General features: G+C 46.0%; 1 protein-coding gene across 1 annotated transcript in view; it reads right to left on the bottom strand.

Annotated features, from left to right (window-relative positions):
* Positions 1–20,864, bottom strand: part of LOC146197409 (tetratricopeptide repeat protein 28) — a 111,867-nt gene that overhangs the window by 15,784 nt on the left and 75,219 nt on the right. Inside the window, exons 2-14 of the mRNA XM_084599221.1 lie at positions 13,890–14,234; positions 11,401–11,548; positions 10,886–11,158; positions 9,902–10,167; positions 8,982–9,323; positions 7,967–8,191; positions 6,946–7,046; positions 6,555–6,771; positions 5,988–6,167; positions 5,153–5,356; positions 3,630–3,890; positions 2,725–2,940; positions 703–918 (exon numbers count right to left, since the gene is read on the bottom strand). Of these exons, the coding sequence (XP_084455347.1) occupies positions 703–918; positions 2,725–2,940; positions 3,630–3,890; positions 5,153–5,356; positions 5,988–6,167; positions 6,555–6,771; positions 6,946–7,046; positions 7,967–8,191; positions 8,982–9,323; positions 9,902–10,167; positions 10,886–11,158; positions 11,401–11,548; positions 13,890–14,234 (2,994 nt within the window). The remainder of the gene's footprint in view (positions 1–702; positions 919–2,724; positions 2,941–3,629; positions 3,891–5,152; positions 5,357–5,987; positions 6,168–6,554; positions 6,772–6,945; positions 7,047–7,966; positions 8,192–8,981; positions 9,324–9,901; positions 10,168–10,885; positions 11,159–11,400; positions 11,549–13,889; positions 14,235–20,864) is intronic.

Genomic DNA, 20,864 nt, shown 5'->3' with positions numbered 1-20,864 from the left:
GCAAGACCTCAACAATGCTTATGACAACTAAACATGCGAGTTAAATCCAGGATATGTAGATCTTTAGCTTGGTAGTTTACCTGCACCGCACCCTTGCTTTGACTCCTGACAGCCATCTCATCATGTGGGCAAGCACCTTTGCAACAGCAGTCAAGCTTGGCATACAAACAGCAACTTTCTTTGGTTTGTCGATTGTTCAGCTTATTCTGTTCTCAGAACGCACTTTCCTACTTCTGCCTGCCACCTCTTTCTAGCATGTTTGTGACATTTGCCCTCTACCACTAGACCAGTATGGTGTTCAGAGCATCATGGAAATATGCTATACACTCAATGTCTTCATTTGACCATGTGCCACACAGACAAAACAGCACAAAAAAAAGAACGCAACATGTGCACTACATCCTGCAAAGTGACATCACATCTCCCTTACACCACATGAAAACACCATGTATGTTCAGGGATGCATCATCAAAAGAACTAACATAATATGGCTCGGCACGGTGCTTTGACTATCCAAGCAAATGCCATACCCAACTCAGTATTGTTACAGTGCACAGGACTTTAGAAACGCCAAAAAAAAAAAAAAGACAAGGAGACTGCTTGAGGTAAAAATGGCAAGTATGCTAGAGACTTGACGAAAGGTTGTTTAGCTATGAGAACATAAAAGCAACTGTACAGCATGAAAAAAGAGCTAACGCTAACCTGGTAGACAGCACCCATGCCACACGCAGCATCGCCCCGCAAGGCTGGGTCGTCCTCTGCAAGCGCCATCTGCCGCTCGAGGCATGCCAGGGCCTGCTCGTAGTTGCCCAGCTGCCTATGTAAGGCGCCCAGTTCGCCGTAGGCTGCTGCCTTGCCCGGCACTGCACCTTCAGCTGTCTGCTCGTGGGCCACCACCAGACGCTTCTCCAGGCAAACCTGTGCCATGGGGAGAGATATGATCTCTGAGTGCACAAGTGTTTCAGCCACGTTTACACGACGCTCATGTCGATTTGACTCCAGCCGCCAATATTCCCAACATTGCTAGCTTAATGCATCATGCGCTCGCCAATGAGTGGTGAAGAGAACAGAAAATCAGAAAATGAACAATGAATTTCCCTCCACCAGTCCTTACAATAAACCAGCGCAAGCTAGTATTATACTTCCAGCTAAGTTCTCGCCAGGGAGCATGAGTTTAATTACAGCAGCATCAGCAACAATACAAAAGTGATATTAGTGATATTTTAAAATGCCTTTGAATATTTCAAACATGAAGCAGGCCATCACCAAGTTATGGTGCTATCTGGCTAGCAAGCATTTCAAGAATGGCTAATGGAACTCAAGCGTTGCAGCTACAGGATGCTTCAGCTTCACCACACTACCGTGTAATAACAGCCTGTCAAGCTTTGTGTGCCTTTCTACAGTATCACTTTTCAATGCCTTTGGTATCCTAGTGTTTTGTTTTCTATCTGCCTACAGTTTGCAAGAAAATTCACAATGCACTCAGAATGACAGGTCACACCTTCAACAGCCTTTATATGTTATGACTAAAGCATTAACTAAATCTTGCTTTGGCATAAACAAACCACAACTAAATTTTAAGTGCCCAATTCTTTTTTTTACCACAACAAAGAAACGACTTCGTAAAATACTCAATTTTGATGATATTTTTTTTCTAAACTGAGTAATTTCTACCTAGAACTCTTTAATAAGTGGATGCACTTGTTTCCATGCATCTCAACGCACTGGAAATTATTATCACAAGCACTACGGTGACTGCACACCACCAAAAGCGGTAAACTGAAATTAATATAATTTCAACCACTTCCAACTTAAGTAGGTTTAGTATGCTGTGTCGCGTCAATTTGCATTTCCACACCCAAGGCTGCTACTACATAGAGACATAAGCCTTGTTAATGACCGTTTTATTGAACCATGGTTACTTCTTCAACTATGAAACGTTAAACCTTGTGGCATCATTTAGTAGCGAAAGCTGAAAGCACTTCATTGGAAAAGCAAAGGGAGTATCGTTCTTCATTGAAGGGCATAATGGGAGAGAGTGCAACCCATGATAAAATACAGCTCACACTCTTGACGAAAAAAAAAAAAAAAAAGTTACTACTATACTCTATACATGAGGTGGGACACACCAATAATGGCAAGGTTTCACTGCTGAAAGGTGCTACGACATCTCTTATGATATTTACTCTATACATGGGGTGGGACACACCAATAATGGCAAGGTTTCACTGCTGAAAGAAGCTATGACATCTCTTATGATGTTTAAATGCAAAATTAGAATTTTAAATCATAGCTTCTTTATCACAGTGTCCAATCCTAGCAATATGAGCAAGATCTTTTTATTTTAATCATAATTTCAAGACATTTCAGCCATTTTCCAGTCCCTCTAACTTTCCATTGCAATTCAGTGTGCTTCAAGCTTTACATATTTTTCTGCAGAACTTGCCCTCACCATTTCTTTTCACATAGTGCCTGCAACTGTCCATTCTATACATAATGTATAGGCTTTCAACCACCCTCCCACACTATTCTTTCTCCTATCTCCCCAAAGGTCATGAAAGGACATGAGTGCTCTCTGCACACATGCATGCATGGACAGATAAATAAAAGGCATTTTAGAAATGCAGACATTAATATATACTATACATAATTGAAAAGTGCAACAAAATGTGAAGGGACATGAAATTCTGTAAAGAACACCCACTAAGCTAAAGAACTTCTCACCAAGGCCTGCTGCAAGTTGCCAAGGCTTCGGTAGGAGCTTCCCAGACCCCTGTAGGCTCGTTCTTGGTCCCGGGGAGACTGTGCCTTGATGGCAATGCTCAGGTACTGCTCGTGGCACTTGACTGCTTCCTCCGGGTCTCCAAGGGCATCGTAGCACTCGCCAAGGCTGCCGTAGGCTCGGCCTTTGTCCAGCAGGGTGCTGCTGCTGCTCCCAAGCTGAGGAGGAAAGCAGGTTACAGATCAGCTCAATGTGAGGCACAGATGCTGGCAAAGGAGCCTGAAGAGAGGCAACAAGTAGTGTTTCTATATACGAAACACTAGTGTCCATTCATTACTTGCTATATGGCAAAAAAAAGAAACAACTGCTGGATGGCCAATATACAGCATAATGACTATGAAATTCAATCATAAAAACTCCGTAGTAGCACATTACTAGTAAACATAATAACATGTTTATTCCATGCTGCATCTGGACTATGTAACATCATAAAACTGCAAGATCATGTCCTTCTATGCAGCGGTGAAGTACCTTTCATTCTTACCATTGCTCTCAATATTGCAGGAATTTTAATAACAGCCTCTGCATTCTTCGACGCTATTTTCTTTTCGTTTTTATCTTGTTCTAAGCTCACCAGGGCAATTTTGACAGCCAACCCACCTGCCTAATACATATGGCCATGCATGCGGCGTACACATTAAAGACAGAGGCAATATTTAGTATACACAGACCCAAGTCTACTTGTATAGCGGTGGGACCGGAGGGTGGAGAGAAAAAAAAATGTGCGCATACTAGAAAGCGTAGAGAGAAATGTATGGACATGGGAAAATGAAAACGAATGCCTATTACTAAAGTACATTGCATGCATTAAAACTACGCTGCAATCAGACATCAATGCAGTGGTCACCTGCTCAAGGAGTGCAAGTTGCTGTTCAAAGTAACCAATGGCGTCTTCGTAGTGGGCCAGTCCAAGGCGGACCAGGCCCAAGTTGCCCAGTGCTTGGGTTTCGAGTGGGCAGTCACGGAGCTGGCGCGCCCGCTCCAGCTGTGCCTGGTAGCAGCGCAGGGCCAGACCCAGTTGGCCCAGCGAGAGGTGCACTGCGCCCAGGCGTCCCTGGGCCAGGCACTCGCCACGGACATCACCCAGTTCCTGCTGCAGAGCCAGCTCCTGGAAGATGGTGTTATGCCAAAACAGTCGAACCCACTTATAACAATACCGCTTTGAACAATATATCAGTTATAGCAATGAATGACCGTGGCACCGCCAGCTTTAGCCCGTGTTCTATGGTAAAATACACCGCACATAACAATAGTGTCATAGTAGATTATTGGTTAAAGTCTCAAATGCTGCCGCCGCACCAACCAAACCATATCACAAAACCCCAAGAATAATCGAGTCCCCCGTAGGACTTCGTATGTACAGCAGTTGGATGCCCTGTAGAGAGACGTCAACAAGACTGTCATAAAGCAGTCAAAGCTGACTAATTACGGATTTCTGCCTGCAGATAGTTGAAAAGTGTAAGCTACTTAGCCCTCAATAAATTTTCTCAAGTTTCTCACATACTGTTTGCTTTTTAGCATAACCTGTTATAACAATCATCGCTTATAATAGTCGTATTTTCATGGCACTTCAATATTGTTATAAGTGGGTTTGACTGCACAGCAATCCCTTGGATCACACAGTGATGACACGATGCAGCGATAGAAGAAGATACAAGAAGTAAAAGGAGCGATGGTCAAAGTTATCTCAGCAACTAAATGGTGCATGGAAACAAACATGTGAACAACACAAAGGTCACTTCTGCTTCTTCAAGCATTTGCTCGTCCACTCTTTATTTCTAGTCATTGTGAACTATATCACCTGACAAACTTTTCAAACATCTCGCAACAATTTCATGGAACTCAGTTTCAAAGAGCCAACTCTGAAAAACGAAGACGTCATTAAAAAAACAAAAAAGGCAACAAATGAAAAGATCAAAAGGGCCCAAGAGGTATTATTTCCAGAGTTTACTTCATACACATTCAGCATAAACGGAGCTATCCTGAGGAGTAGCAATGCAAAATGCATGCAATGAAAAGATAAAAAAATGCTCTCAAATCCATTTTGTAACGCAGAAATCTGGGCGAGTTGGTGAACGTTCATGATGTAAAAATTAGCGCGAAGAACACACGGACAGAAAGGGCGATGCAGACAAGTGCTAGATGCACATCACCCAGCCCTTATAAATTGATATTTGCAACCAACACTCATTTCTTCTTCTACTTGAAACCTCATTTCACTTTCTTTAGTTTCGATCCCAGGTCTCCTAACTAATAACTCTTGTTCACAAGATGAATGGAAAGTGAGGCTCTGCAAATATTGTTCAATGTTGCTGATTGTGCTTGATGGTTTTGTGGTGCTTGTGCTAGAGATCTGCCAGCAATGCTTACCTGCGTGTGGTAACCTAGAGCCTTGTCATAGCACTTCAGCTGCCGATGACACAGGCCCAGGGCACCATAAGCTGCGGCTTCAAGGTGGCGCTCTTTGGACTGCCGCACCAGCATCAGCTGCTTCTGGTACATCTGCACCGCCTCCTCGCTCTTTCCCATCTTCATCAGCACGTCGCCCATGTTGCCCAGTGCACGGAACTTGCCCTGCGTTTACAGAGGGCGGGAAGAAAAAATATAAGTGTTGTGCGATGAAGTAACGTTACATTGAAAAATACCCCAATTGTGCAATGAGCCACCTGTAGTTACTTTAGTAATGCTACCACCTGCATGATTAGCTCATTTAACCCTCAGAAAGTCAAATAACAAAACACTTGCCGTACATAATTACAGACTAATTTACGATGGCCTTCCACATCTCCTCACACTACCTGGACCAAGGTTTGCAAGGTGAATCGCAAAACTATACAGCTTTGAGCATTCCACTCATATCCCACAGAAATCTCCCTTAGGTGACAATAGTTACTGAGGGATAGGAACAGCTTCTATGAGCGTGCACTTCTCACCGTCCAGTTTTTGGTGGAGAGGAATTGCTGCTTGTACGCTGGCAGTTATAGAAATTAAAGCTTACCACACCTTTGCCAAGGTACACCAATGCAGCTTACAAGCAGCATATACCAAATTCCAGATGATGGCATATAAATCTTTTGTAAAAACTTTAATTACCGGGCTGATAAAATTCCAGTTACAAAGAGAATCTGCAAGATGTCATGGCCCACATTTGAGAAGAAATCAAAAACCTGCAATAAGGCTGCAGGCACAGTGACGCTGTACACACCTGCAAGTTCCGTGAGACCTGTGACAAGGCAAGGAAGTACTTCTGGCACTCGTACGCTGCATCCAAGTTGCCCAGAGCCAGGTGGGAGAGGCCCAGGTTGCAGTAGGCCCGCCCCATGTTGACACGGTCGTGCAGATTCTTGGCTAGTGTCAGATCCTTCTCGTAGTAATCAATGGCGTCCTGTGCGAAGGGGTTTAAAGTGTAGCCATATGCTAGAAATGGCAGCTACGAAAATTCATGAAATGCACATGGCATCCTTGTTTACAGTAGGGCAGACATCCTTTTCTCACACTTCTCTTTCAAAAAAAGCACACTGCTAACAGCTGAGGACTAATCAGGAGGGAGGATCTTTCATTGCTTCAGTTTCCGAAACTTCACACAATGCTAGTTGTTCTTTCCTGCCAAAAAATTGTTTGCTGAAGCATTACCGTCCTTATTTTTATTAGAAGGAAGAGAAGAATTATCAAAGTCTTTGTCAGACAACAGGATAGATGCGGATGTGAACAGAGGTTCAAGAAACAAGTGAACAGTGCAGTGTGAAAAGCTTAGCCAAAAGTAGCTGCGCACCTTGTAGTTTCCAAGGCAGTAATGGGCGTAGCCTAGAAAATGACAGGCCCTTGCTTGTGCTTCAGTGTCACCCATCTCCTCGGAGAGGCGCAGGTAATTCTCATAGTATGGCACCGCCTGGCCAAACTCCCCACGTGAGCTGTAGCAGTTTCCCAGGTTGCACAGGGCACAAGCCTCGCCAGCTGCATCTTTCAGCTCCCGTGCTATGTTTAGGTGGCTACAAGAAGTAGAAAAAAAAAAAACAAACATCACAAATGCTCAATGAAGCTGCCTGTGCCACAACCGAGAGGAACCAGACCATGCACAAAAAAAAAAAATAAAAAAAAAATAAAACAGCAATCCACCACTTTGGATGAGGAGGAAGAGATAGAGAGAGATGGAATGGGTCTACCTGTGGTAGTGAAGAAGGGCCATTTCATGTCGTCCCAATGCTTGGTATGCCACTGCCAAGTTTCCGTGCGTTGAGGCCTCCGCACTGCGGTCATTAACTTCCTGCAATGCATTTAATAAAAAGGCAGTGAGTAAGCACCGACAACTTAATGCAGCCTACCAACATAGATCAGGGTAATGATGGAGGCCAGCATACAATACTTTCACAGCAAGAAAGTAAAGCAAGAATGCTTTTGTAAGTACTAATTTAAAGACAAAAAAGGAACAGTCTACTGAAAAGCAAATAAATGCAAGTTATGATTTAGTATCAAATTAAGTTTGCCCTTCTAACATAAAATAGGCACAGTGATAGATAGAAGACAAGGCAAATAAAGGGGCACGAAATGATACCACAAACTTGAGAGATGCCAAGACAGTGGGCAACCCAGAGGAACATTGGCCCAATCAGGCGATAATTGCTATCGCCTTTTTCCTCTGCCCCTTGGCACTACTTATGTATTGTCTTAAGCACAATAAACAAAAAAATAAAAAACAAACGAATTCCGATGAATTCACTGCCCATATTCTGGATTTTAATTCGCTTGCTTCAGCAATATGTCACTTGAATGAACGCCACATACTAATGTTAACTAACACTATTTTGACCAGAAGTGAGGTTTTCTAGTAGTGCACAAGACCAGCAAGGTCTAGGACATTTATTTACCAAAACCGTTATTATGGTAACAGGTACTGTGACGAAATCTAGGTAGTGCTGAATACCATAAAGCTGTTCTGTATTGAAGTATCACAGAATTTACATCACCAAAACAGTACCGCAGGGATATCATAATAAGCCTTATAGTCACTTTCATATAAATCGAAGCACAAAAGCCATTTGTATATATGTACTAACATGTTTGTTTGCCAAGGTGCAGAGAACAAAAAACTATGAGTGCAACAGAGTGCAACAGAGTGCAGCTGTATGTGTCTCATTGTGCCCTCTTACCTCTGTCCTGCCATCAAACACTCCCGTCTTTGCTCACCTTGGAGATGGTGAGTTCCTGCTTGTGCAGCTGTACAGCCTGCTCATAGCAGCCCATGGCACTCTGGGCGTTGCCCATGTTGCCGTAGGCACGACCCATGCCTGCCCTGTCCCCCAGGGACCTTGCTATGTTCAGATGTGCCTGGTGCAGCTTGAGTGCCGCCTCATAGTGGCCAGCCAGCTGGTACACAATACCCAGGTTGGAGCAGGCACGCCCTTCGGCCACCTGCACAAGCCCACACAGGTACGGTATATGAGCAGGTTCACTCTAATGCAGGGCACTTTGTTTCTTGGACTTGAAGCTATGCATTTATTGTGCACGACCGAGAGAAGAAACAATCAATTAAATGCTGCGCATCACTTGTGTAAGAATGCAACTTATGAAGACATCCTGCTTCCAAGATAATGGCAACCCCTGGACGAAAATGAAGATGCAGTAGTATTTTGTCAAGGGTATTCATTTCAGCTGGCAAATGTGAACTTCTAGCTGTTCTGACATTTATTAGATGGATACAAGCCAGCTGAAGCTATTCCAGCTGGTCTCTCTGGGACCGCATGATTCCCATTTGGAAGGGCATGATTTGCAGATCAGTAATCGAACTAGAAACTGAACCGCTTAGCTTGTGCCAATGTCAAAAGAGCCAGAATTGCACGTAGCAACTAAGGTATGAGTTTATTCAATTTTGGCAATACTATAACAACTTTTCAGAACAGCAGCTGAACATTCTCCACATGTAATAATAAGAAAACATTTTTTTCACCATCTTTTTATGAGGCAAGTAACAGTAAGCACTCACCATGCTTGCCCATTCCATGAGAAGATGTTCTCAAGAGCACCCACTTTATGGCACACCTTGATAACATTCTCATACAATAGCAATTACCTAGTTAAGTGAATAGAGCAGCTTTTGTTTATGAGCCTACAGTGAAGCAGCATGACCTGGAGTAAGTCCCATCGTTTTAAATCTGATCAAGCAGTACTGATGGATGCAAACAGACAGCACAGCACTGCATACCTTGTCCCTGGCAGCGAGGGCCATGTCCAGCTGTTTCTCATGCCATCGCCGTGCCTGCTGTCCATCGCCCATGCAGCGAGCAGCGTGACCCAGCCCAGCATAGGCCCGTGCCTCGATGGTCCGGTCACCCAGCTCACGTGCTATCCTCAGCACCTGCTCGTGGTAGGAGCGTGCCTGGTCGAAGCAGCGCCGATAGTGGTGCGAGGAGCCCAGGTTCGAGTAGGCACGTGCCTCCTCCACTTTGTTCCCTAGCTGCTTGGCCAGTCGCAGGTGCTCAGTGTGACACTCCACAGCACTCTCAAAGTCACCCATGGCCAGATATACTGCACCCACATTGCCCACCTGTAATAGGCAACATGTATAAATCACACAAACTGCTTGGTTACCATGTGATATCAGCACTTGTTAAGGATTCCCAGATAGCTTAATTATTCTGGAGCATTCGATTATGGTGCCTTTTTTCCCTGTTCCTTGTTCACCTCTTTGCTCATGGAAGGGTCGAAGTGCCAGCCAAAAAGTGTGGCAGTCAGAGCATCTTTCTTTCCGTAGAACAAAAATGCTGTCATTGGCACCACTTTGCACAGCATTGTCATCAAGAGCACTTTCCACAGAACCAAACACAGTGTCTGTGATGATTATAGCCCATAGGCAGTGATGGGCTAATTAAGGAGACAAAATGTGAGAAACACACATGTAGACAGAAGCAGGCAGTGTATGCTGCAATCTTATAACCATAATCACTGTGTCTAGCCAAACCTTGAAATAATCAACATGCATTCTGGTGGTGACAGCTACAGTATTTTACATGCACGCACAATATTTCTCAACTTTATTAGCTAAGAAAGGTGTGATTCTAAGAGAGCAGAACAGTGCGCTCTGTTATTTTGGTCTGCACTTATATAAAATCTAAATGTACATACCTCACGTGCCTCTTGTAGCCTATCTCCCATCTGCCGTACAAGCTGTACACACTGCTTGTGGCTGGCCAGGGCATTTGGATAATCCCCTATGGCTGTGTAGACATGCCCCAGGCTGGTCAGAGCCAAGGCAGCTGCCTGGCTGTCTTTGCACTTCATGGCCAGCACTAGCTGGTATCGATGGCTGGACAGGGCCTCCTTGAGGTTGCCCTTGGAGAAATGCGCTGAACCCAAGTTGCCATGGGCACGGCACTCCCCAGCCTGGTCATCTGCGCATCATAAATGACCAGCGTCTTCATGATATCAACAACAAAAAGTCATGACTTCCCAGCACCAATTATAAGAGTGCCAATTAAATGTTCCAAATGAAGATAAAGTGGTGAATAGGATGTATTCAAAAGAAGACACCATCTATCCATTTGTAAAGAATAAGGCACATCAATGGTGCTACTAATAAACAAAAGGAAAGAATACGCACACTTTTTAGGCAGACATTGAACATTGCACAGAAATATGTATTTGCCATTTCATTTGTTCAAAATCTGCATGACACACACATACCTTATTCCACAACATGAGAATATTGGTTGGTATCTGTTACATAACTGATATCACCTTGCAGCTGACTGAATATTACAGTCTTTGTTTTTCAGTTCCTATAAATACACTAGATACAGCCTCGTCAGACTGTACACCATATGGATTACTGTGGCATATTTCTGGGTGTTTTCTTAGTGGAACGAATTGTAATTTTGGAACTACCAAAATGTTTCTGTCATTACAACAATGTCAAAAGCTCGCACAAGTATGCATCCGTATGCTCTGCCATGTTAATGCGAAGTAACTGGTGCATTTTTACAAACGCATACCTGGTCAATCCTTGACCTCGCCTACAAAATAAGGTCAAGAAAAAGGTCTCTTTTTACCACAAAACCACACTCTTCACGCACGACATGCAACACTGAAACCAAGAGCTAGTGGACTCACTCAGAGACTTGGCGACTGCCAGGTCCTGCTGCATATAGGCAATGGCACGATCGATGCTGTTGAGTGCCCAATAAGCTGAGCTGAGGGCGGAGAAGACAGAACCGCGGAGCTTGAGGCTGCATGTGCCGATGTGTAGAGCCGTCTCCAGCAACACCACGGCGGCAGCATGCTGGCCTGTGGCCAGCAGCTCCTGGCCAATCACAGATGTCATCACAAAGGGTGACTTGTCCAGGCGCATGGACTGCAGCTGCCGATACGTTGGCTCCAGGGTGGCTGCGTGAGGCATTCATGTGAAACTTACAAAATGGACTTATGCTTTCAGACAGAACAGCAAAGAAAAAAAACCTAGCCTAAGCATGACCAAAACGTTCCTACGCTCGCTCGCTACAGGTATGTTACAGGTGCATCACAGGTGGATTACAGGTGCATTAAAGGCGCTCTAGAGGTGCGCCTTAGTGGGCAGGATACGCAGGCAAATTATCCAGCAAACAGGAAATGCCCCAAAGGTTACTCACCCCTAAGAGGTGACTTCATAGCTGCCTCGACCAATCCGGCCAGTAGCTGGACAGATTTCGAATCTTGATTGAGCCCAGAGGCAAAGGCAGCCAGTGCATCGGCATGCCGGCCTAGGCACTGTAATGCCACACCCTGTCGGTAGTAGGCCTGCAGGTAAACAGGAAGAAAACAGAAAACAATGACGGTACTTTCCCCGCGATATCATGAAGGTGATGTAAAGTATGCTGTGATGTACTAGCAGCAAAAAATGAAATACGAACAAAACAAACACAAGCACAAAAAATTTCAAAGTATTAGCTGCTAGAGAAAAAATACCAGTGCAGTGCGTTTCAACACTTTCACAAAGCCGTCTTTAAAGGTACCATTACAGCACAGTTAACACAAGGAAATATTCAGCCAGAAATTCAAAAATTTGAATTTCAAGGAAATAAAGAGAGTAATTAAGAAGGACAGGCAGTCTCTTTTGTATCACAAAAATTAGGATTGCTTTCACTCTTGCTTAGCTTTCCTCTCCCCAGCCACCATCTCTGCTTCCTTTTCTCTGACTTTTTGGTAGAAACTTATTGACCACAACAAGGAAGTTTATGCACCCCAGAAGAATCTAGCAGCTTATTCCCACAGATATGTGAGCGTTTTTTCAAGAGTTTTTTTTTTTTTTTCTCTCTCAGATAAATCTCCAGCGCATTCATTTCAGGCATTCATTTCAGGTATGCATGCTGACTTTCCGTGCCTCTTTCTGCTGTGTCCGCCCTATTACGCGCAGGTATTCCACACGATTCTTCGCCAACATGCATGAAATTTCTAGTCATAGCTACTTCCAAATGCCACTGACCAGGAGATTATGCTTCGAGCTGTCCATATGACATTTCTAGGGACAGTTTATCCACTGTCTCCACATAAATCATCCTCTGGTACAGTATAAACTTCGCTCTGTGTAGATTGCTCTATTCCACTCTCACCCACCAGCCATAACCCATATGCTCAAGCCAGGCAGGCCAAAGCTTTCATTTTCTGCCTATCATGGAGTTATAATTTACATCAGACACATCAAAACACAAAGGCAAATTTATGCTATGACGTTAACTTCCTTTGATGACGCTTGGGCCAGTGTCACTGGTATTGAAATTAGGAGAACGCCCTTCAGAGAGAACAGTGGAAGAGATGGAGACGACTGAGAAAAAAAGCCTCCCTAAAGGTTCTCAAGGAAATGGCGTGCTCTAGAAAGGTTCCATTTCAAGACCGGTTTCTTCAGAAAAGTTTGCTTGCTTGTATACCAATAAAACATACAAAACAAAAAAGGGCAAATGGGGAAGGGGATCAAAAAGTAGTGTCTCTTGAGAGATTTATGCCCTGTTACAGAAAGTGGGATAGTAGGCCACCTGTGATTGTGGTCCTGCCGGGTGCCCGCTGTCATTTCGGGCTTTGCCAAAACTCTACTTGTCTTCCATTGTTTTCATTGAGGGTCATCCTTACTAGCCATGCAGTCTTGCATTTTAGAGATAAATCAGCTCAATCCTAATTTTACAAGGAATTTATGAAGTGCATCAAATTTTAAGGAGTGTTAACAGGCCTGGAGCAATTTTATAAGAACCAAGGGTATTGAAGAATTTCAAGGGCTTGTGTGAACATTAAATCACAGTGAAAATCAAGTATGCTAGTATTTAGTGTTCCCAATCTAAAATGTGCTTGTTTCGATGTCCCTAATACAGGAGCCCTGTTTGTTACCGTACACACACCACTGACCTAAACCAATAGTCCATCTTCACTTAAATTTCATGCCAAAGTGCTATCTGGTAGCGGGTTTGGCCTACTACTACATTAACTACAAATATTGCAGTTGCCACACCTCACAACGAAGCAGAAAGATGCTTTCATGCCAACAGAAGGTACAACAATAGCATGTATCCTGTGCAGACCTGGCAATAGCATACCTACATTTATCTTGTTGCTAAAGCTGGAATAGTCTTATTATCCGTAAATCACCATTAACGGTGCACCACTTGGCAGCCAGCAGCAGCAGCCCATGGGATGTGTAGTGAGGCCTTCTTTGAGGACCAATTGAAATACACATTTTTCCCATTTTTCCTCTTTTTCTGCAAGTTTTTCTCTGGATAGACAATGCCCATAAGGCATTTTCCACCACCGGTCAACAGGCAACAACAGAATTTGTTTTTGTACGTGAGCTGAATGGAGGTTTTCATATTCAAGCTACTTGTACATACTTTTCCAACCTTTTACACACTGTCAAACACAAATAGTGGCAACACTCACGTGCATTGCTTTGCAGCTCACACAGCTTTGGCTGAGAGTGCCTCACGTAGAGAATGTAACTATATATACAGTGTGACACAATCCGGAAAATGCTACTGTGCGCCAACTATATATATGCAAGCCACAGAACCACAAGCTCAAGTGTTCCATCTAATTAAGATTGAACCCGTACTATGTGCAGTCAATCGTATGCATGATGCTACAACAAGTAATGTACCTTGGCCCATCGTGGGTTCAGCTCCCTGGCCTTGGCAGCATCCTGGAGGGCCTGGTTGTACTTGCCGAGGCGCACATAGGCAGCCGACCGATTGCTGTAGAGAACATGGTTGGCTGGGTCCAGGGCCAGGGCATCCGTGTAGAGCTGGGCTGCAAGCGCAAAGTCACCAGCCTGGCAGGCAGCTGTTGACTGTCGCACCAGGTCGAGGAAGGCTGCACGCTGGCTACTGCTTGTGCTAGCAGCACCGCCCAGGGCACTGGCGGCGCCGCCACTACTGCTGCCACCAGCTGACGAGGAGGCCGCGCTGCTGCTGCCCTGGTCACAGCATTCCACGTCCACCTCAAGCTGCACACAAGTCAGGAAAGAGTCCCACTTAACCATGAGTGAAAATATGGGAAAAAAAGAAACGCTTGGTTTGTACTACCTAGCAGAGCAAACACGGTCAACAATGACCAACCTAAAATTTCAAAAAATGGCTGATATGAGGCCAACAGGAATATTTCAAGTGGTTCCAACAGCACCTAATGTTTTGGAAGTTTGAAATGGTCATTTCTGACACGAAATTCATGCCGAAATCAACTGTTTTCTCCACGCAATTGTAGAGTGTGCATAATTCTCGTCCAGAAATGTTGCCTTAAATGTAGAATTGCGTATCAGAAATTCCATAAAGTATCTTCTTGTCCGCGAAGACTCGTTTTAATTTTTGAACCATCAATGTACTGAAAAAGCAACAGGAACCACAGCACAGATTGCCGACCGTCAATTCTGATCATGCTTCAAGAGACGGCCTGGGAACTTTTGACAGAAACTGCATATTTACTACTTGATGCCCCCCGACTGCATTACTCGTGAATAATGACGGACCGCAGCCCCGCGAAAAGACGCCAAATATCTTCTTGCAGCTTTCGCTGTCACGTCACCGAGAAAACGGCGAGAGCCGCCAAGCGCCACGGCCAAGAGCTCCGACCCTAACAAGTAAAAAACCGCCGCAATTACAGGAACCGGAATGTTCATAAGCGACATCTAAACTAGTGCACTATATCCATATACAGTGTTCTGCAACTTTATCGGAACCGTATTGGAAAATTTTCCCGCCTCGACCGGTGGGAAAATTTTCCAAGACGGTTCCGATAAAGTTGCAGGTTGCAGCACACTGTACACTCCATTTAGTCCGCACTTAAATCGCTTAAATACGTCTAATCTAGTAGATGAAAGCATTGCCATCACTATCAACTAAAATGGCGGCGGGACCCTTGGCTTGGCGGGAAAACCTGCGGGACATTTGGAGGAGCATTGGAGGAGTCTTCCTCTATGTATGGCTAAAGTATGGCACCCTACTCTACAAGAAGAATGCAGGTGAGAAAGTGTTGCACCATACTTCATCGTGATTGAGATATTATACATATATGCAGACGATATATTTTAATCCTGAGGTTATATGTACAGTAACGATTGCACAGAATGTACGACATGAAGCCAAGTAAACCCCAGGGGTCCGCCTCTGCGTCATTGGTGAATGTGGCTGATGATGTCGGGCCGTTTTTGTTAGACGCGATTGTTGTTCCTCGCAGTAAGTGGCGAATAGTGTTGCATGTTTTGCTGAGCAACACCACATGCGACACTTGCTTGCTCCTCTGAGGCGCGAGCGACAAATAAAATTTGGGCGCAAATTCTGCCGCTCAAGCTCAAGCCGGCAGGAAAATTTCTCTCATCTAACCCCCCCCCCCCTCCCCTTTTTTTTAACTTTTTGTGATGACCGAACGCTAAGAGAGAGTAGAACTTTTTATTTAGGCCAACGGGTGAAGGCCTTCCGTCGCTTGGGACGGATGGCGGGGGCCAGACGCAGGCCGGCAGACGGCGGCTAGCTGGAGCCCAGGGTCCCAGCAGCGCAACACGGTCTCCCAGAGTTGCAGCGTCAGATTTAGCCCCCCCCCCCCCCCCCCCCCCCCCCCTGGGGAAAAAAGGGGCAGGTACCAGATGATGTGTTCGAGGGTCCCTCTCGAGTTACAGTTAACCAAAATTCTGATCTTTCTCCTGGGAGCATATAGCTCACCAGGAGCAAGGATGGAATGTCACAGTCTGGAGCACTGCAGTGTAGGGTAGGGGCTGGCGCAGCAGCAACCTGCCTACTCAGTCGATAGTGCTTTAAAATTTCGCTGTAATATTTGGCACACATTACGCTCCCCGCTCCGAGAGTCGCCCCTCCCCTCTCCTTTTGCTGCCGGCTCGGTAGTAGAGCCATCCTCAAGCCAGGGCATGGGCGGATTCGTTGCTGGAAACTCCAATGTGCGCTGGAGTCCAAATCAGACACTTCGCAAGATTCGATATTGGGGTAATATTCGATTCTTGAACGTTAAGAACTTGCAGATTCTTGCTGGCGTCCATCTGAACTCTCTTCGAGGCCGATAGAGTCGAAAGCATATCATATTGAACGGTCCTTTAGCCGTCTGGGTCCTTGCCTTAGCCAGCCTAGCTTTCTGCTCTGGCTCGGCGGTGACGTCATAAGCTGAGACGGTATCCACTAGCTGGTCCGTTTCTCTGACTGACAGGTGAGCGGAAACCACTAACAGCCAGCCGCTCGCTGCGCGCTTCTCTCTCGCCCGTTTTGTTGTCGCTCACGCGGATAACTCCGTGACCATTCTGTGTGCTGCGACAGCCTTCGCCTCCCGCCAAACGCGGAGGAGGAAGAGGAATATTTGGCCTGCGGAATCTAGACGCAAGAGAGCGAAAAACATCTGAGGCGGAACGGAAGGAAAGGGACACTGCAAAATAGGTTGATTGCTGGCTGTAACTTCGCTACTAATAAGTCTTTTCAAAAAAGAAAAAAAAAATATGTGCGGCCTTGCGCTTTGGGGACGAAGCCTCGCAGACATTGGGAAAGAAAATACTTTCGACCGGAAGGTAGGCCGTGGCCATTTAATTGGTTACATTGGAGAAATAAAATTTTGCTTCTAAAATCGAGAGGTTCGCACAATTGCGCTTCGTAAAAACGGATTGCTACACTTGTCCTCCAGTACATCCAAGCCTATACATCCACTAGCAGCGCAAATGACTACTGTATTTCCTTTCGTGACTCGACAAGTCCAGTGCCGCAGGCCATGCGCAAGCCGGCTCGTGCAATCGGAGAAAAAAAGGGCAGAACTCAGAACAAGGCGGAAGGGAGTATTTCTCCTACCTTCATCCATGGAACTCGGAAATCACCGAGCTGGACTACGGAACTCGCCAAGAGCGTCGCGCGTGCTCTCTTCGGCGGCTGCAAAATGACCACGCAAAGGAAGGGTCACGGGTTCGGCCTCCGCGCTGTGAAGCTAGCCATTCTCCCAATCGCAGATTCGCACGAACCGCAAAAGCGCGCTGACGCGTATGCATGTTTATGCACACATTCGCGGTGGATGAGGGGTGGGTGGGGAGGGGGGGGGGGGGGGGGGGGGGGGGGAGCCGCCCTCGAGGCCGTCTCGATAGTCCGTGTAACTGCTCCAGTTGGATAACTTGTTGCCGGCCGGCGTGCCGTCGACCCAGGTGAGGTAACGTCGGCTCTGGCTTTTCCCAGCCATTGTTTATGCGTTTGCGTGCGTGTGCTTGCGACGGGGGAAAGGGGGTTGCGAGATGGCCTACAGCACGCGGGAAGCAGGTGCGTTGGGAAAAACAATAATAACGCAGTTGACTCGATCGGAAAATCGAAGAGGCAGCGAGCAGGTGACGCCTGAAATGGTGCCGGTTCATTTTAGACGGGTTCGCTGACTCCTGTATATACGTCGGCTGACACGCTGGCCAAACGGACGGCCAGCTTGTTTTGCTGCGTATAAAACCCCTTTCTTTTCTTTGTCTTCTCATGTTCGCGGACCGCTCACCTCACGCATGCGCTGTCGACCTCAATCGGGGTCCTTTATAGCTGGTGGGGCGCCCGCTCTGCGGATTTTCAAGGCATGCATATCCAATATTACGAAACCGCTGATTATGCGAATATGAGCGTTTTACGAAGAACATTTTTACTCCCCGTTTCAATTTGTGTGTTTATGGTCGCAAATTCCAGAAATACCAAATACCAGAAAGAGCCTGAGATTTTCAATGACGTTATTGTGGCAATATCTGAACAGGCTTACATCGGCATGTCCATATGGTCACTGAAAGCGGAATAATTTTTGGTGAGATTATAATAACGAATGGAGAACGACTTTATAAGACTGCGCAGGGCTTCTATCTTTCAGCTAGGGATGACATGAGTGCAGCCAGCTCAACAAGAAATTGGTGCCTACATGGGGACACTGGAGTTACGCCGTACGTGCGCCATATACGTACACTACTCTGCACTACTGCCTTAGCTGCCGCGGTCTTCCGCAAACCGCTGGCTTCAAAGACGCTTGCCAGACTAATCACTGTCAAGTTTTAGTTCTGACAGACTTGGGTGATATCTGTTCGACTCGAGTTACATGACTTCACAATCGCCAAGGTGACGATGAGGGAGGTAGAAAAACGCAGATTCTCGCCTTGCTCTATACAGCTTCACAGAACTGAGAATCAAAATTCAACTAGAATAATCTGCGGCCAGACTCTGTCAGCGCATTGTAACGCCAGCAGTGAGCACACTCGAGTGACAGTCCGCTAACCTCCAAATTTTGACCCAGTCATAGCGATTGACAGTGACGCGTACGTAGGTCCTGTATTTACGGGCAATTACGCAAAACGGCACGATCAAAGCCGTGGACATATTTGGGCTGCTGATGATGACCATGATGGATGATGATGACGACGATCAAAGAGCACTGTGGTTCCAGCTCTGTCCACAACGATGCAGAGAATCGTGAATAAGAACACATGCACTCCGTGCGCTCGGCCTGGTGCACGAAACTAGTCTCACATGCGCGGGATATCTCGACCAATAACGGAAAGGAGGAGAATGGTGGAGGGAAGAACGGCCAGCTCCAGCGGGTTCGGATATGAAAGGAGCGCGCACGCGAGCGCGCAACCCGCTCGGTCATCCGCAAAGTGCGGTTCGCCGGATCCGTTCATCAGCATGGCCGCTGTTTGCACAACAAAGAGCGGTCTGGACGACCTTGTCACGCCCATCACGCGGAGCGATGGAGCGCCGAAGAACAACCGCCGACGCTATATAAGCCTACAGTAACCCCGGGAAGAAGTTGGCCCGAGTGTGCCCCGTTATACAACGCGCCCTTGTCCGATTGGTCTAGCTCGAGCGTGACGTCATATGTGGAAACCGTTGGCACGCCCGCGATAAGCAACAAATACGAAACAAAGAGGAATGACTGGTCGAGCTTCTCTGAACGTGAACCAACTGCCAAAAGAAAGTTTCTCAGATTTAAATTGCCTCAGCCTTTCGCTCCATCGTACGATCGTGACGACGTCACTCTGCTACATAGGTTAGGCTACGTTTGAGTAGAGCGTGACACGACCTTTGACGACGCCGTCTCGCAAAGCAAAACATGTTAGTACTCTTACCGTGTATCTATAGCTGGCGTGGGACACATATGCAACTTCCTTATATATTCCTTATGTATACTTGAAAGAGCGCTCGCTCAGTGTATGCCCTGCTCGCATTTATACGCAGAAAGATCAGCATATTACCTGCGCCAACCTGCTTCTGTTGTTCAAATTGCTATTCTATATGAAAACCAGAATAACGCCTAGCATCTCTAATCCTTGTCTGTTTTTGTACATTGTGGCGTCGGCAATGTAGAATTGCGTACGACGACGTCGTGGTGGAAGCTGATTTTATGAAAACACAGAAGCCCCGATGTATATGTAAGCAATTAAGTCAGATGGAGAAAGGAGAACTGAGCCCTGACATAAGAATACTCTTAAAAAAGAGCTACCCCCCCCCCCCCCCCTTTTTTTCCCTTTTTTCCTTTTTTTTTTTATCTTCGGCTCCGACACTGTTAAAAGTGCAGCGTGGTTACACGTGCGAAAGTGGTTAGCCACAATGAGAGCTGGATCGCAGGTCAGTGCGCATGTGTTCTCCTCGTGGCAGCGAAGCGTAACCTGGGTTCATTAGATGATTTCGGCTCCGATAATCTCGTGACCCCACAATATTATTGGGTAGAAAATGACGCAAAACGGAAATATCAACCCTCTGTTAGGCTCTACGCGCTGTATACACTAAAGCGACAACATGGGTCATTATGGAACGATCGCACAGTTTAGTTCTCAAGATCGGTTCCGAAAATTTTCCCTCGTTGCGTCTGTAAGCACATTTCAGTCGCTGTCTTCCAATCTTGGCACTAAGCGCTGTTCCGGAAGGGAAAAAAAGAAAAACCAAACAAACAACGTATGTTTTATTTTCTCTAGTAGTGGCCTTCATTCTTGGTTGGTTGGTTGGTTGGTTTGTGGGGTTTAACGTCCCAAAGCAACTCAGGCTATGAGAGACGCCGTAGTGGAGGACTCCGGAAATTTCGACCACCTGGGTTCTTTAACGTGCACTGACATCGCACAGCACACGGGCGCCTTGCTTTTCGCCTCCATCGAAAAGCTGCCGCCGAGGCCGGGATTCGATCCCGCGTCCTTGGGAACAGTAGTCGAGCGCCGTAACCACTGCGCCACCCCGGCGGGGTACCTTCCATTCTTGGAAATAGGCACAAAGAACTGTGCAATTCCGAAAGAAACAATAACACAAGCTACCTATTTATAAATTCTCATTCTACGCAATGGCGGCGCGAATACAGCGGCGCACTTCCTGCAATGAATAAAACGTCCTATGAACTCCCAACTCCTCCTTTCTTCAGGAAAGCTTCGTCTTAGCAGCCCAACAACGGGCTTTACTTTAACTAACGTGTATATATATATATTACTTCGGAAAGGAATAAAGTCGCATCCGAACTTCTGTTTTAGTTTTCCCGCAACTAAATCTCCAATTTGTTCCAACCGCACTTTTTTTTTTTTCTCCCACGCGAACGGAACAAAGTACCACGGTACTTAAACGAAACGCGCTCCATCGCAACCAGAAGCAGCACAGCGACAACA

The sequence above is a fragment of the Amblyomma maculatum genome, chromosome 3 (assembly GCF_055883805.1).
Source record: "Amblyomma maculatum isolate TAMU_Amacu chromosome 3, ASM5588380v1, whole genome shotgun sequence".
NCBI classification, from domain to species: Eukaryota; Metazoa; Arthropoda; class Arachnida; order Ixodida; family Ixodidae; genus Amblyomma; species Amblyomma maculatum.
Note: the sequence above shows the minus strand (reverse complement) of the source record. Positions and strands in the feature narration are given on the sequence as shown.